Raw genomic sequence first — 14,318 nt, forward strand, 5'->3', positions numbered from 1 at the left:
TTGTGACAATAGCTCGGCTATTGCATTATCAAAGAATTCAGTGTTTCATAAGAGAACGAAACACATTGATACAAGGTTTCACTACATCAGAGAATTGGTGAACAATGGAGAAATTGTTTTAGAACATTGTAGGACTCAGGAACAGGTAGCAGACATTTTGACAAAGCCATTGGATCAGAAAAGCTTTGAATTTTTGAGGAAGTGTCTGGGTATGACTGAATGCCCAGCAGTTGAAATTAAAGGGGAATGTTGAAAATATAATTTCAACTGCGCCCAAAACAGCTTCAGCAAAACCACCTGAGCTTATCGGACCGCCTTTGGTCAATAAGCTGTTTCTGTAAAAATGACTCCGATGCAATGAAACTCTTCCACGCGTCCTCTGTACGTTTGCAAAACCACCTCTCCATCGGAACGTAACGTTCGGTAACAAAGGGCGTTCCAATATTCATACCAGTCGTTCAATTCCACGAGGGCAAACCAATGGTTGTCGGACTTCCAAACCTGCAGCAAATTAATTTAACGTGCCGTAAAAGTTTTTTGTTTGACCGCCGTAAAAGTATTTAATGCAAAGTTATTGTGATAGGTAAAAGGTTGGCCGAAACTTTTAATTTTAATGTTTTTATTTCCTACTGAGGTATGGGCATGGTAAATATGCATTTACGTGTTATATTTTTTTATGTATTGCATATACATTGTATATGTAATGTTTTTTTAGTTGAGTTGACCATTCTATAATGAAGCAGCAGAACGCACAGCAATGCGTGTGTGAATGAAAAACAGAACGAAGACGAAGACATGATGCGGGGAATATAACGCACAGCAGTGCGAAACATAAGAAAAACCAGGGTTGAAATGTAATGGTTGTGTGTTGCTAAAACGAAGGGAAGAACGCACAGTAGCATGAATGACTGTGTGAGTTTTTATTTTTGAAAATGAAATGCAATGTAAAAATTTTACAGTATAAGTAAAAGATTTTTACACTAGTAAATGTAAAAGGGATTTTTACACACCAGGAGTGTAAAATATCAGGAGGAGACAGAGTACTTTTGTTGAAATGTTTTGGTGAATCCCTCTGAGTGAAAGAGGACGAATTTTGTATCAGAAATTTTGTTTTAATGAATACAAATCATGAATACAAATCTTTTTTACTCTGTTCTCAGAAATTTTTTAAAACTTCCCTGTGCAAAAGATCCTGGAGAAAAACAGAGGATTGTCTCTGTGTGCAGTTTGTTTGTGTGTTTTTGGGATTTTACCAGAAAAATCCCCAACATGAACTCTCTAACATAAATAATGTTCTGTTATCATTCTATTTTCAATTATACAGCCAAAAATGTTATGCCAGGAATGGATGTGCATACTAGGCTTGCTGAGCTACTCAATTAACAAGGGGAGGTTACTCTCTAACATGAATAATAAACCAGACATATTTTAACATTGCACAAACTCGAGACTATTTGATGGAATTTAACTTATTTTCCTCTACTCAGAATTACAAAATCAAACAAAATGTAAAGCTTTTCATAAAATCCATATGTAGAGGCAAACTCCAAAATTATATCCTTCATAATCAGCTCGAACGCACATTGAACGTAGATTATCAAGTATTCAATTTATTTTTTTAACACTATAGATTACCTTGACTTAACAATGTCAATCTTCGACGTTATCAAACAGGAAATCGAAGACCTTGGAACATATCATGTTTAATGAGCCACCTTTTATCATCTGTAGTTTTCAGCCTTGTAACTAACATCCCCATCACAGATAACTCATGCGGCATCAATCTCAACATCTGTGTTTTGTCCCTTGTTCTCATCCACCCTTTCTTTCGATTCCGTTTTGGTTTCCGCCCTCTGTTTGATACTTCAGAGCACAAGTCTGATGGAAAATGAAATAGAAGTTATTAAATCTGGAAGGATTCTTAAATCTGGAAGGAACGCTATAGCACCATGCAAATCCATCTTCGCAGCAATGCTCACAGATAAATTCACGAATCTGTGTCAATACAAGGGGACCCTCCTCGTCACACACGCGGGAATATATATGCTTGGGTGATGTCTGAGCCAGCTCTTCATCCACCCTTTCAAGATGAGCTTCAGTGAAGGGATAAGTCAGGGTTCCATAGGTACGGATTGTACGTTCAGCTTTAACTCTCACAGTTTTTCCATCTGGTCCAATCACAACCAAGGATGGGTCGCTTGCATGACCGAAAATCTCCACGTCGAGATACAAAATCTTTTTTTCTCCCAATGGAAGAGCTAACAATGGCAAGCTCTTGAAGTAGTCTTCAAAGGTCTCTTGATCTTTGTCACGGCAGATGAAAACAATCTCAAACGGTTCTCCTTTTTTCCTCGTATAGCTTTAAAACCTCTTGAGTAATACCACCTAGGCAAGGTAGGTCACTTTAGTAAGACCATATGGGCTAGGGTAGTGCAAACGGTTACAGAAATACAGGCCAACTGTTTTGCCCACAAGCTCAACTACGGGGACCTGTTACAAGAATCATAATGTATAAATGATCAGCACCACCCACCAGATTACTGAAGTTGGACCATAAATCAAAGCATAGAGCAGTGAAAGTAGAAATCATATCTCAAGTAACTCACCTGGGCACCTCCATGCTTGATCACAAATTCACGCTCATCATAAACTAAGAGTGACTCCAGTGTGTGAGATTTTCGTCTTCCTTTCTCCGCTCCAATCTCATCTAGCCGCTCTTTTGTAAATAGGTAACACTTGGCTCCATGATTAAATCTCATGTAGAAATATGCACTTTTCGGCAATTCCCAATGCGATTTCCCATCTGGACGTATAATGGCCATGTTTGGAAGTAGCTAAACAATTTCTTTATAGTCTTGTCTCCAAATGGCAAAGCCAACCATGGCATCCTCTCATAATGCTTTTGAAAGTCTATTTCATTTTTGTCATCCGATAGCAACACAATCTCAATGGCTTCCCCTCTTGCCCGAAGAAGACTGCAAAACCCCCGAAGAGCTGTAGTGAATTGATAGTCATCATGAGGCCCGTCGACCGAGAAATATAGCACTAGAGTCTTCCCCAAATGCTCCGCTACCGGAACCTGTTGGAAAATACCCTAATTGACACATACCATTATGAAATGGAAAATACCCTAATTGAGACAAACCATCATGAAATAGAATCAGTAAACCTAATTTTCCTAAATCCTCACAGGGCGCAATTATTGCGTAAGACGCAATCACCCAATTCAGAATACGTATTTATTAGGCTTAAAGATATACTTGTTATATTATCATATTGAAAAGTCTAATTTAATGCATGTTTTTACTTTTATTCATATAACTTGAGCAGGTTTAATGGTTAAGAGCATGTGTTTTTTCTTAAAAGGTTCCAAGTTTAAAACCATAGAACTAAAGTATATATACTTTTGAACTCTGTATGTCTCACAAATAAAAGATCTCATACACTATTGTGGGAAAGTGGGTTTCTTGTCCCACAAATAAGGGGTTCCATAAACCATTGTGTTAAAGTGGGTTGGGTATCTTGTCCCACAAATAAGAGGTCTCATACACTATTGTGTGAAAGAAAGTCCGTTTTCCTACAAACAAAAACTCTCGTACAACATTGTGATAAAGTGAATCAATTCCTTTGTCCCACAAACAAAAAAAATTTAACTTAACCTTAACTTTAAAATTTAAATAAAATAAAATAATAAATATATTACATTTTAAGTATTCATCTACGACATGTTTTAATTGAAAAGGAGAAACATCAGTTAATTAGATGACTAAAATAAAATAATAAAGATATTACATTTTAAGTCTTCATCCATGGCATGTTTTAATTGAAAATGAGGAACATCAGTAAATTAGATGATTGTTTAAAGTTTTTTGAGTTTATTTAAATTAGAATGCATTTAAATTTTTTCTATCAATCAAAAACTATTTTGTTCATGGAAAACTCTCATAAAATGTCCTAATTAGAGTTCCAAAAAAAGACAAAAACACAGACCTTTCTTACACAGTCCCAAAAGGGAAAAACCCCACGTTTCTTTCTCCATGGCCAATGACAAAATCTCATTCATCACACACTAGAAGCAACTCCAGATTTTGTGCATCCCACAAGGCCTTCTCTTTGGCCCTCACTTTGGCCAACACCTCATCAATTCTCTCTGCAGTGAATGGACAGCCCTTGACACCGAATTCTTCAAAAACCTCCATGCCATAAGGGGTTATAATTTTTCCATCTTTATCTAGAACCATAAGGCTGGGAATCTCATTCACCTAAAAATCCCTCTTAAGGTTTCTCCTTGCCTTCCAATCAGAGAATGGCAAGGCAAGCCATGACATGGTGTGGTGGGATTCCTCGAAAGCCTGAATTTGTTTTTATTCATCGGTGTAATACTCATTTTTGTCTTCATGAGAACCAATATAAATGAAAATTGTACAAATCAAGACAATCTCAAAGTCCCCCTTCTCCAATAACTGTTCATAAATTTTAGACAAAACGGGGGTGAAGTCCTTGGATGCATAAAAACGATTGGAAAAGTACAGACCCACATATTTTCCTTCCATTTCTTCAACTTTAACCTGTACATTACGCTGGTTTCAAAACTAGAACGCAAATTTGGACAAAAAATAATGATAATGAGTGTATATATCAAAGTATAACAGTCATACCTTTTCTCTGTTGTTTCTGATCAAGAAATTACGTTCCTCATTGAAAAGCAAAGACCTCAAACTCTTGTGGGTGGCTACTTTCTCCTTTTCATTGAGCTCATGTTGGAAATACTTAGAGGGGGGGGGGGTGAATCAGTATTTATTTTCAATTGTTATTTTACCAATTAAAACATTTATATTCAGAACACAAGATGAACAACAAGAATAAATGCTTTTATTAATATAATCTTTGTAATAAAAATAGATACAATATATATATATATATATATATATATATATATATATATATATATTATATATATATATATATATATATATATATATATATATATGATTCCAATCTGTTGCCAAGCACCAACCTTGGACTTAGGAGCACCAACTCCCAGGACACCAATCCTTCTAGTTCTGAGACACCAACCTCAAGGGCTCCAACCCTCTACTGCAAACTGTCTGGATCTATTTTGTCAAGGCACCAACCTTGGATATAGAAGCACCAACTCCAAGGACACTAATCCTTCAAACTTCTAAGGCACCAACCCCAATGGCTCGAACCCTCTTGTCAAGGCATGTTTGATAGTAATGTTCTGCTCTCAGAAATTTTCTTTACTAATTTCTATCTGTTTATAGCTTCACTGTAGTCTCCATGCTATAGCATCAATGGCAATCAGTCTTCATATGAAGAAGTCTATACAACTCTTCATATTGTCCACACAGAGTCTGCAATAGCCATCATGATCTCTGATAATGTCTCCACACAACTTTAGTGAGTCTACCATTAGCTGCACTAAGCTCTGATTAATTCATTGTTGTTCTGAGCCTTTCACAGGTTAGCCCAATCAACAGAGTTGCTCGTCCGTCGGCTTCCTCCTGTCCTGCTGGACCCTCGGCTTCCTCTTGTCCTGTTGGACCTTTGGCTTCCTCCTCTCCTGCTAGAGCTACTGCTCCCTCTGTTTTCTTCCAGTTTTTCGTCAACTTCTAAACTTTCCTTGTTCTCTATTTTATATGCCTAATACGCCTGACCTTTGGCTTCCTCCTTGCTCTCTTGAGCTTCGACTTCCTCAAAACTCGCTCAACCTTTTGGCTTCCTTCCTTAGGTTGCTTTAGCTTCCTCTGTGCTCGCTCATTCATCTACGCTCGCTTGATTCTTCGGCTTCTTGGTCCATGGCTTCCTCTGTCTATTCGAGTGTTCCAATACTCACAGGACATGTAAATGCGAAAGAGAGGCCGTATTATAATAATATTTCATATTAAAGAAATATCAGAGTGGCCCCCTTTTATAACATTCATACAATATATATTAATAATCCCGCAATTGCAATCAGAGCTTTAATATGACAGCGCCTTAATCCTTTAAACCTGGGACCACCCAACATATCAAAATACAGGGATACACATGGAATACATGGAAAAACCCCGCTTTGAAACACTTCGCCAGACTTCAAATATTTCTACACCCATACATACATATATTGTTGAGTCCGCACATCAAAGACACCTCTGCAGTGCTACTCCTTCCTTTCTTCGATCTCCGATCAACCCTTCACCACTATGATTAGCATTTAAATCATGACCGTCGATCTATCACTCGATCCAATGGTTGACATTGATTTCGGGTCCATATATATATATATATATATATATATAGATATATATATATATATATATATATATATATATATATATATATATATATATATATATCGCAATCGCAGTTCATAGTGTGCCATCCCTTTATAACTTGCGATGCATAACCTCTGATACGGCGGACGCGATATGATTATAAACTATTTTTAATACCTTCATCAGGTCCAGATATATATATATATATATATATATATATATATATATATATATATATATATATATATATATATATACATACATATACATATATATAGATCGCAATCGGCGCTTTCAATGTGGCAAGGCTTTACAAGGGGCTTGCGATATGCGACAGATGAGATAACATATTAAATCATATTGCGATGGTGTAGTCAGGTCCGCATACATATCGCTATCGCAGTTTTAATATAACAAGGCTTAAAACACTGCGATACATAACTCCCGATATGGCGGACGCAATATATCATTAGGGCACGATATAATAGGACCATCGGGTCCGGAACTGTATATCGGTATCGGAGGTTTTGGGGGTGACAACCCTTTGATACTAGCGACACAGTGGATGCAATATTATATTAGGGAGGTTTATAATAGAGCCGCAAGTCTGTGTTATTATCACATCTATATAATATATATACTTCTCTGTTCTTAAATTTGGTTAATGTGGACTTAACCCATAACCCTTTATCCCTTTTAATTCTATTATAACCTTCGTATAATGGGAATATACACAAACACACAGGAACTTGCATTTTCCGCTTTTCCATAGCCTTGGCGCGTTTATTAATTCTTACCTTTATCAGGCTCATTCTCCACCGTATATTAACTTGTGCTAGATCCAATGGCTTGCATGAATTTCGGGTGAGAAATTTGCAAGGGAAATAACCACCCTAAAAAGTGGTTTTCTCTTTCCACCATCGTGCTATGTGTCACTCGGTTAATGGAATTGGGTGCTCTCCTCTAAATACCACTTACCGCCTAGCGTCTGCCTGAAAACCACTGCCACTATTGCAAATCCGCCTTTTGAAATATAACCACGTGCATTCACTTTGACTTTAACCCGATATTATATACTTTAACCTGATATATGTGGTTATATACTTTAACCCGATATATACTCCTCCACTCTTTTCTGGTCTGATATGACTCCGCGATGGCTTCCGATGCACTGCTCCAATAGCTCTTCTCTGATATTCCTCCAATATCGCATGATATGGCTCCTCTGTTAACTGATCTTTTGCTAGCTTCTCCCCCTAATGCATGTTCCTCTTCTGATGGCTTCCCTGATGGCTTTTCTCCTTTGCTTCTTGCTCCTGTTCCTTCATGGATCTGCTCTGATTCTCCTTGGCTTCATATCATCATTTAGTATCCTATAATATTTCCATATTGACATACTCCTGTTTCTTCATGGATCTGCTCTACTTGGCTTCACATCATTGTTTACTATCCAGAATATTGCCATATTGACATCAATGACAACTTAGATTAAAAATATCCCCCTTTGTTATTGATGGAAATATTCTTCTTGTAGAAATTTTGAATAATAAACACATATTCAACGGAGATTATACCGATTATACACTATTGCGGAATACATGCATAATACATAACCTCCTCTAAGTTGATAATCAATTTAGCAGCATCAAAAACAATGAAACATCAATAGCATGCACACATTAACACAGTATGTAACCCGAGGAAAGCTTACAGCTAAAAACCCCACACTATCGTTATATTAATGATTGAGAACATGTAACAATACATAGTACAATACTCCTCACAAGTATCCAGCACTATCTCCACCTGTTACACACAAAACTAGCTCAGATCCGAACAAGTCACAGGTTCAAATCTTCTCCATTGCTTTGCGTGCCTCTATTGCACAATACCAAGTGAAAATCACTCACACTGGAAATCACGTGAGCACAGGCTATTTCACTGGGCATATACTGAGAAATTCTCATGGGCAGACTCAATCCATTGTTTGTGCAAGATCTCATGCACAACTATAGTCACAACTGATAGTAATCTCAACCTCTAAATCCTGTCTCCACTGAACTGTACATGCACTGAGTTAACTGATGTATTCTTCAGTTGCATTATGAGTTAATAATTAGTGAATTAATTTAATCAATTAATTCACATCACTCATCACTAGTCTATTTGCAGTTAGACTAATTACAACTAGTTTAACAAAGTCAAACTGAACACAACTCCATCAACTCCACATCCAACTCCACAAAACTCACATGCATGAGTTCTAACTGATGTCCTGCATGCAATAGCTCAACTGACTCACAAGAAAAGCGTATTTCCTTCTGACAGCTGCATGTGCCACATATGTAGCTCAAACTGAAGTGCTCCAAGAGAATAAGATAAAGTTTATAGTCTAAATATTATTATGAGACAATAATATTTGACTTTTCTATTTTTAACCTGGCAGTCTAAAAATAGACTTTGATCACTCCTGCTGTGAACTAGAAATAGAAGTCCATCTATTTTTCCCAACATGACCAATCATCAATAAATAGCATCTTGCAACTCATAGACCATGATCCATATGTCTAAAAATATACACAGTCTAAAAATAGACTTTGCGCCATAATTTGCCTGCGGGCCCACTTAGTGAAGGCGACTCCTTTTCACTAAGATCCATCATCTTGTTGCATTCTCAACACTCCCTCTCAACAAGATATGGATTATCAGCAACCCCTATCCTGCCACGGTGGTATTCGAATTTTCTCCTGGTGAGCGCCTTCGTCAAGATATCATCATCTTGATCCTCCGTTGGAATGTATGAAAGTAACATGATTCTCCGCTACACACAATCTCTAATATGATGGTACCTGATGTTTTCCATTGAGATCCCTACCCAATCTACATCCTCCTGTCTGTACCAAGATCCATATCCTTATGTGCCTCTCAAATAATGCAATACATGCTTGCCCGCCTTCCAGAAGAGCTTGGTTGGCTTAACCATAGCTTGTGAAATCTGGTTAACAGCATAGCATATATCGGGTCGTGTATTGACCAGATACATAAGTGACCCCACCAACTGTCAATAAATAGTGGCATCCACTTCTTCTGCTGAAGTGGCATCCTCCTTCCTCCAACCTCCAGGAAGAGGAGTATCAACAGGCTTGCAGCCATGCATGTTGAACTTCTCCAGTATCTCCCGAGCATACTTACCCTAAGAAACAAATAGTCCATCACTACGCTGCCAAATTTCCAATCCCAGGAAATAATGAAGGAGGCCCAAGTCCTTCATTTCAAACTCCTTAGCAAGATCATCCTTGCATGAAAGTATCAACAACTCATCACCCGTTAGAATCAAATCATCTACATAAAGTACAATGATAAGAAACTTACCCTCCACCACAATCTAGTATAGGTTAGGATCCGCCTCACTCTTGGAGAATCCAAGTCCGGTGAAATAACTGTCTATCTGTGTGTACCAAGCACGTGGTGCTTGTTTCAACCCATACAGCGCTCTCTTGAGCCTGCACACATGCGACTCACTACTGAAGATCTCAAAACCTTCGGGCTGCTCAATGTACACCTCCTCCTCAATGACTCCGTTGAGGAACACAGTCTTCACATCCATCTGATGAATGTGCCACCCCATCTGTGCTGAGAGAGCAAGAATCGTCCATATGGAAGAATACCTTGTGACAGGTGCAAAGGTCTCCTCATAATCGACCCCCCCTATCTGTGAAAAGCTGCAGGCAACAAATCGTGCCTTGTACTTCTCCACACTCCTGTCAGCTGCCTTCTTAACTTTGTAGATCCATCTTGAATCCACCACTGATTTCCCTTCCGGTCTAGGAACAATCTCCCATGCACTATTTCTGATAATCGAATCATACTCTTCCACCATGGCATATACCCATGCGGGATCCTCCATAGCTTCCTCGAAAGTGGATGGCTCAGTCACAACACATTTGCTCATAAGAGCCATGTATCCAGTGTACCGATTAGGTGATTGTCTTTGCCTGTGTTGGGTTGTAGGTGGTCCTACAACTTTCTCTGCATCTTGAGCTAGTCGCTCAGCTTCTGTCAAGTGCTTTCACCCTCTGATGGTTGGCGCTACATGAGTGGTCTCTTCCACTCCATGAACTTCGTCCTATGGCTGATCCACGTCCTGAAGCTCATCCTTAGGAACTAATAGCTCCTCATCTACATGCAAGTGTGGCTCCCTCTCAATCAAACACTTCATGGCTTTCTCCTCCTGAAATTTTATATCCCGTCGCACAACAGTCTTACCACTGTCTGGCAAATACACACGATAGTTGTGGGGCGTATCAGTGTACTCCCAAATATCCCAACCTCTGCAGTCGGCTCCAACTTCTTCTTGGCATCCTTCGTCACATGCATGTAAACGTTAGCACCAAAAATCCTCAAATGAGAAAGATCAGGCTTCTTACCAGAATAAGCCTCCTCGGGTGTACTCATGCCAAGTATCCTGTGAGGGCAACGGTTCTGCACATATACTGTTGTATTGCATGCTTCCGCCCACAAATGAAGGGGTAGGCCCAGATCATGCAACATCGCCCGTGCAACACCCACGATCGTTCTGTTCTTCCGCTCAGCAACCCCTTTCTGCTGTGGGTTATGGGGAGCTATGAGCTCTCTTTGAATCCCTTCTGCACTGCAAAAATCCTTGAACTCGCCAGAGATGTATTCACCACCATTATCGCTCCTAAGAGCCTTCACCTTCTTCCCTGACTCCTTCTCGACCAGTGCTTTGAACTCACAGAACTTTGAGTATGTCTTGCTCTTCTTTGCATGAAGAAGATCCAGCACTTACGAGAGAAATCATCAACAAAGATCACATAATACCTGTGTTTTACTGTCGAAGCTACCGAGAAAGGTCCACACACGTCTATGTGAATTCTCTCAAGGATCGTCGTGGCGTGACTATCCTTCTCGTGAAAGGTGGCTTTCACAAACTTTCCTAAAGTACACCCTTGCACTGATCTGACTGTGCAAGAGTGCCTTTAGGAAGCCCTATAGTGATCTGCTGTAGTATCTTCAAGGCTGCATGGTGAAGGTGACCCAATCTCCTATGCCACAGCTTTCCATCATCCCGGCTCACCAATCCTTCTACCTTGCATGCCATTGTTGCGCATCCATCTACATGCAACTGATAAAGGTTCCTCACTCGAACCCCTATCTTCCAGGTTTCTCTAGTTGTCTTGCTGCGCAGGAAAGCCTTTCCCTCACTAAAAGCAACATCATATCCCTTGTCTTCTAACATCACCACAGTGATAAGATTCTTCTTCAATCCTGGAACATGCATGACTTCCTTCAATACAAAGGGTTTACCAGACTCCCTCTCAAAGGAAATGGTACCGATACCGGTCGCACTATATCTACCATCATCACCCATCTCGATGTGCACTCCAAGATCTTTGTCCTCCAGATTAGAAAACAAATCTCGATCTCCTGTCATGTGAAAAGATGCACCACTGTCCAAGAACCACACCGATCCCATCACACTTGAAACCAAGCATGCAATAAATGAAAAATCAAGCTCAAACTGCGAGGCTAGAGCCTCTCCTACTGCAGATCCAGCAGCCTACTTGTTCTTCTTCTTCTGCAGACAATTAGTGGTATAGTGTCCATGCTGGTGATAGTGAAAACACTTCACCTTGGACATGTCCTGCTTCTTGCCTTTCACACCAGACTGAGAAGCTTTCTTGCTCTTCCCCTTCTTTGCTTTGGCAGCCAAAGCGCAATTTTCTTCATCAAGTCCCTTTGATGAAGATCCATCCCTGGTATTCTACCTGATCTCCTCTTGCACAAGATCTGACCAAAGTCTCTCCCATCCTGGAAATTTCTCCTGACCATTGACAGAGTCCTGATAGGAATGCCAACTCTTCGGAAGACCAAGGAGAGCCAAGCTCACCAAGTCCTCATCATCGACAGTCACCCCCACACTTCCCAGCTCATCTCTGCACTGAGTGAACTTCGTGAGATACTTGGGTATACTGTCTCCCTTCTCACATTTGATGTTTTTGAGTTTATCTTTGAGCGCCAACTTCCTCTGATCGCTCTTTCTTTGGAATAGATCTGTCAACACTTTCCACATCAAGTATGGAGAAGTCTTACCATGCAAGCTGGACACAATGTGATCCTTCACGCCCTCCAATAGAATCCTTCGACACTTTGCTGTCTTCTTTTGCCAAGCATCAACCTGCGCAGCATCAGTAGGCTTTAGGACATCAGCCTCTATGAAATCCTTCAGCCCATTATCATCCAACACTACCTCCATCTTGTCCTTCCATGCAATATATTTTGAGATGCCCTCAAGAGCATACTCCAATCGCAATCCGTTGAAAGACATTGCCACGTTGATACCAAGAAAACACTGCTGCAAATTCGAATTCCACTAGCTCCAAACTCAACCGCCTCTGATCTAAGATTCGTGAGAACAAAGTATTTCTCGTACAAAGATTGACTGTATGGGATTTTACCGGATATCTCACCTTCCAAAGGAAGGATGAATCCAGAGGCTACCTGGCCCGATTACAGACTCTGCCTGAAGAAATAAGATGCAAACACTTCCTGAATAGTAGATCTGATGATCAACAGCTCTGATACCATGTAGAAATTTTGAATAATAAACACATATTCAACAGATATTATCCCGATTATACACTATTGTGGAATACATGCATAATACATAACCTCCTCTACGTTGATCATCAATTTAGCAGCATCAAAAACAATGAAACATCAATAGCATGCACACATTAACACAATATGTAACCCGGGGAAAGATTACAGCTGAAAACCCCACACTATCTATATATTAATGATTGAGAACATGTAAAAATACATAGTACAATACTCCTCACAAGTATCCAACACTATCTCCACCTGTTACACACAAAACTAGCTCAGATCCGAACAAGTCACAAGTTCAAATCTTCTCCACTGCTTTTCCTGCCTCTATTGCACAATACCAAGTGAAAATCACTCACACTGGAAATCACGTGAGCATAGGCTATTTCACTGGGCATATACTGAGCAATTCTCATGGGCATACTCAATCCATTGATTGTGCAAGATCTCATGCACAACTATAGTCACAACTGATAGCAATCTCAACCTCTAACACCTGTCTCCACTGAACTGTACATGCACTGAGTTAACTGATGTATTCTTCAGCTACATTATGAGTTAATAATTAGTAAATTAATTTAATAAATTAATTCACATCACTCATCACTAGTCTATTTGTAGTTAGACTAATTACAACTAGTTTAACAAAGTCAAACTGAACACAACTCCATCAACTCCACATCCAACTCCACAGAACTCACATGCATGAGTTCTAACTGATGTCCTGCATGCAATAGCTCAACTGACTCACAAGAAAAGCATATCTCCTTCTGACAGCTGCATGTGCCACATCTGTAGCTCAAACTAAAGTGCTCCAAGAGAATAAGATAAAGTTTATAGTCTAAATATTATTATGAGACAATAATATTTGACTTTTCTATTTTTAACCTGGTAGTCTAAAAATAGACTTTGATCACTCTTGTTGTGAACCAGAAATAGAAGTCCATCTATTTCTCCCAACATGACCAATCATCCATAAACAGCATCCTGCAACTCATAGACCATGATCCATATGTCTAAAAATAGACATAGTCTAAAAATAGACTTTGCGCCATAATTTTCCTGCGGGCCCACTTAGTGAAGGCAACTCCTTTCCACTAAGCTCCATCATCTTGTTGCATTCTCAACACTTCTTCTCTCCCCCTTTGACATTAATGGCAAAGGAGTGCACAAGGACTCCCCCTGTCGAACTGCTACTCTTCTTCAAGAATAGTAGATCTTCATGGGTTTGTTACTCCCCCTGTCATAGTGCTCTTCTTTTTACTCAAGAAAGAAGGATTGCTACAACTAGCACATTATCCCTTCTTCATGTCTCAGAACTACTTTATCATGGCTTCTACAATGCTTAGAGATTCTTCACTTCAGTTCTTCTAAACATATTGCAAATAGCCACACACCAAATGTTCAACT

General features: G+C 39.4%; 1 protein-coding gene across 1 annotated transcript; it reads right to left on the reverse strand.

Moving 5' to 3' along the window:
- Positions 1-1,812: 1,812 nt before the first annotated feature.
- On the reverse strand, positions 1,813-2,822 carry LOC149177261 (putative nucleoredoxin 1-2). The gene is made up of 3 exons (XM_089421704.1): positions 2,607-2,822; positions 2,439-2,490; positions 1,813-2,342 (listed from the first exon to the last, which is right to left on the reverse strand). Exons 1-3 carry the CDS (start codon positions 2,820-2,822, stop codon positions 1,813-1,815), a joined length of 798 nt encoding a protein of 265 aa, XP_089277830.1.
- Positions 2,823-14,318: the final 11,496 nt, after the last annotated feature.

Source organism: Pinus tabuliformis, chromosome 4_1, assembly GCF_031772625.1.
Source record: "Pinus tabuliformis cultivar Carrire ecotype Pingquan chromosome 4_1, CPIR1, whole genome shotgun sequence".
In the NCBI taxonomy this organism is placed as follows: Eukaryota; Viridiplantae; Streptophyta; class Pinopsida; order Pinales; family Pinaceae; genus Pinus; species Pinus tabuliformis.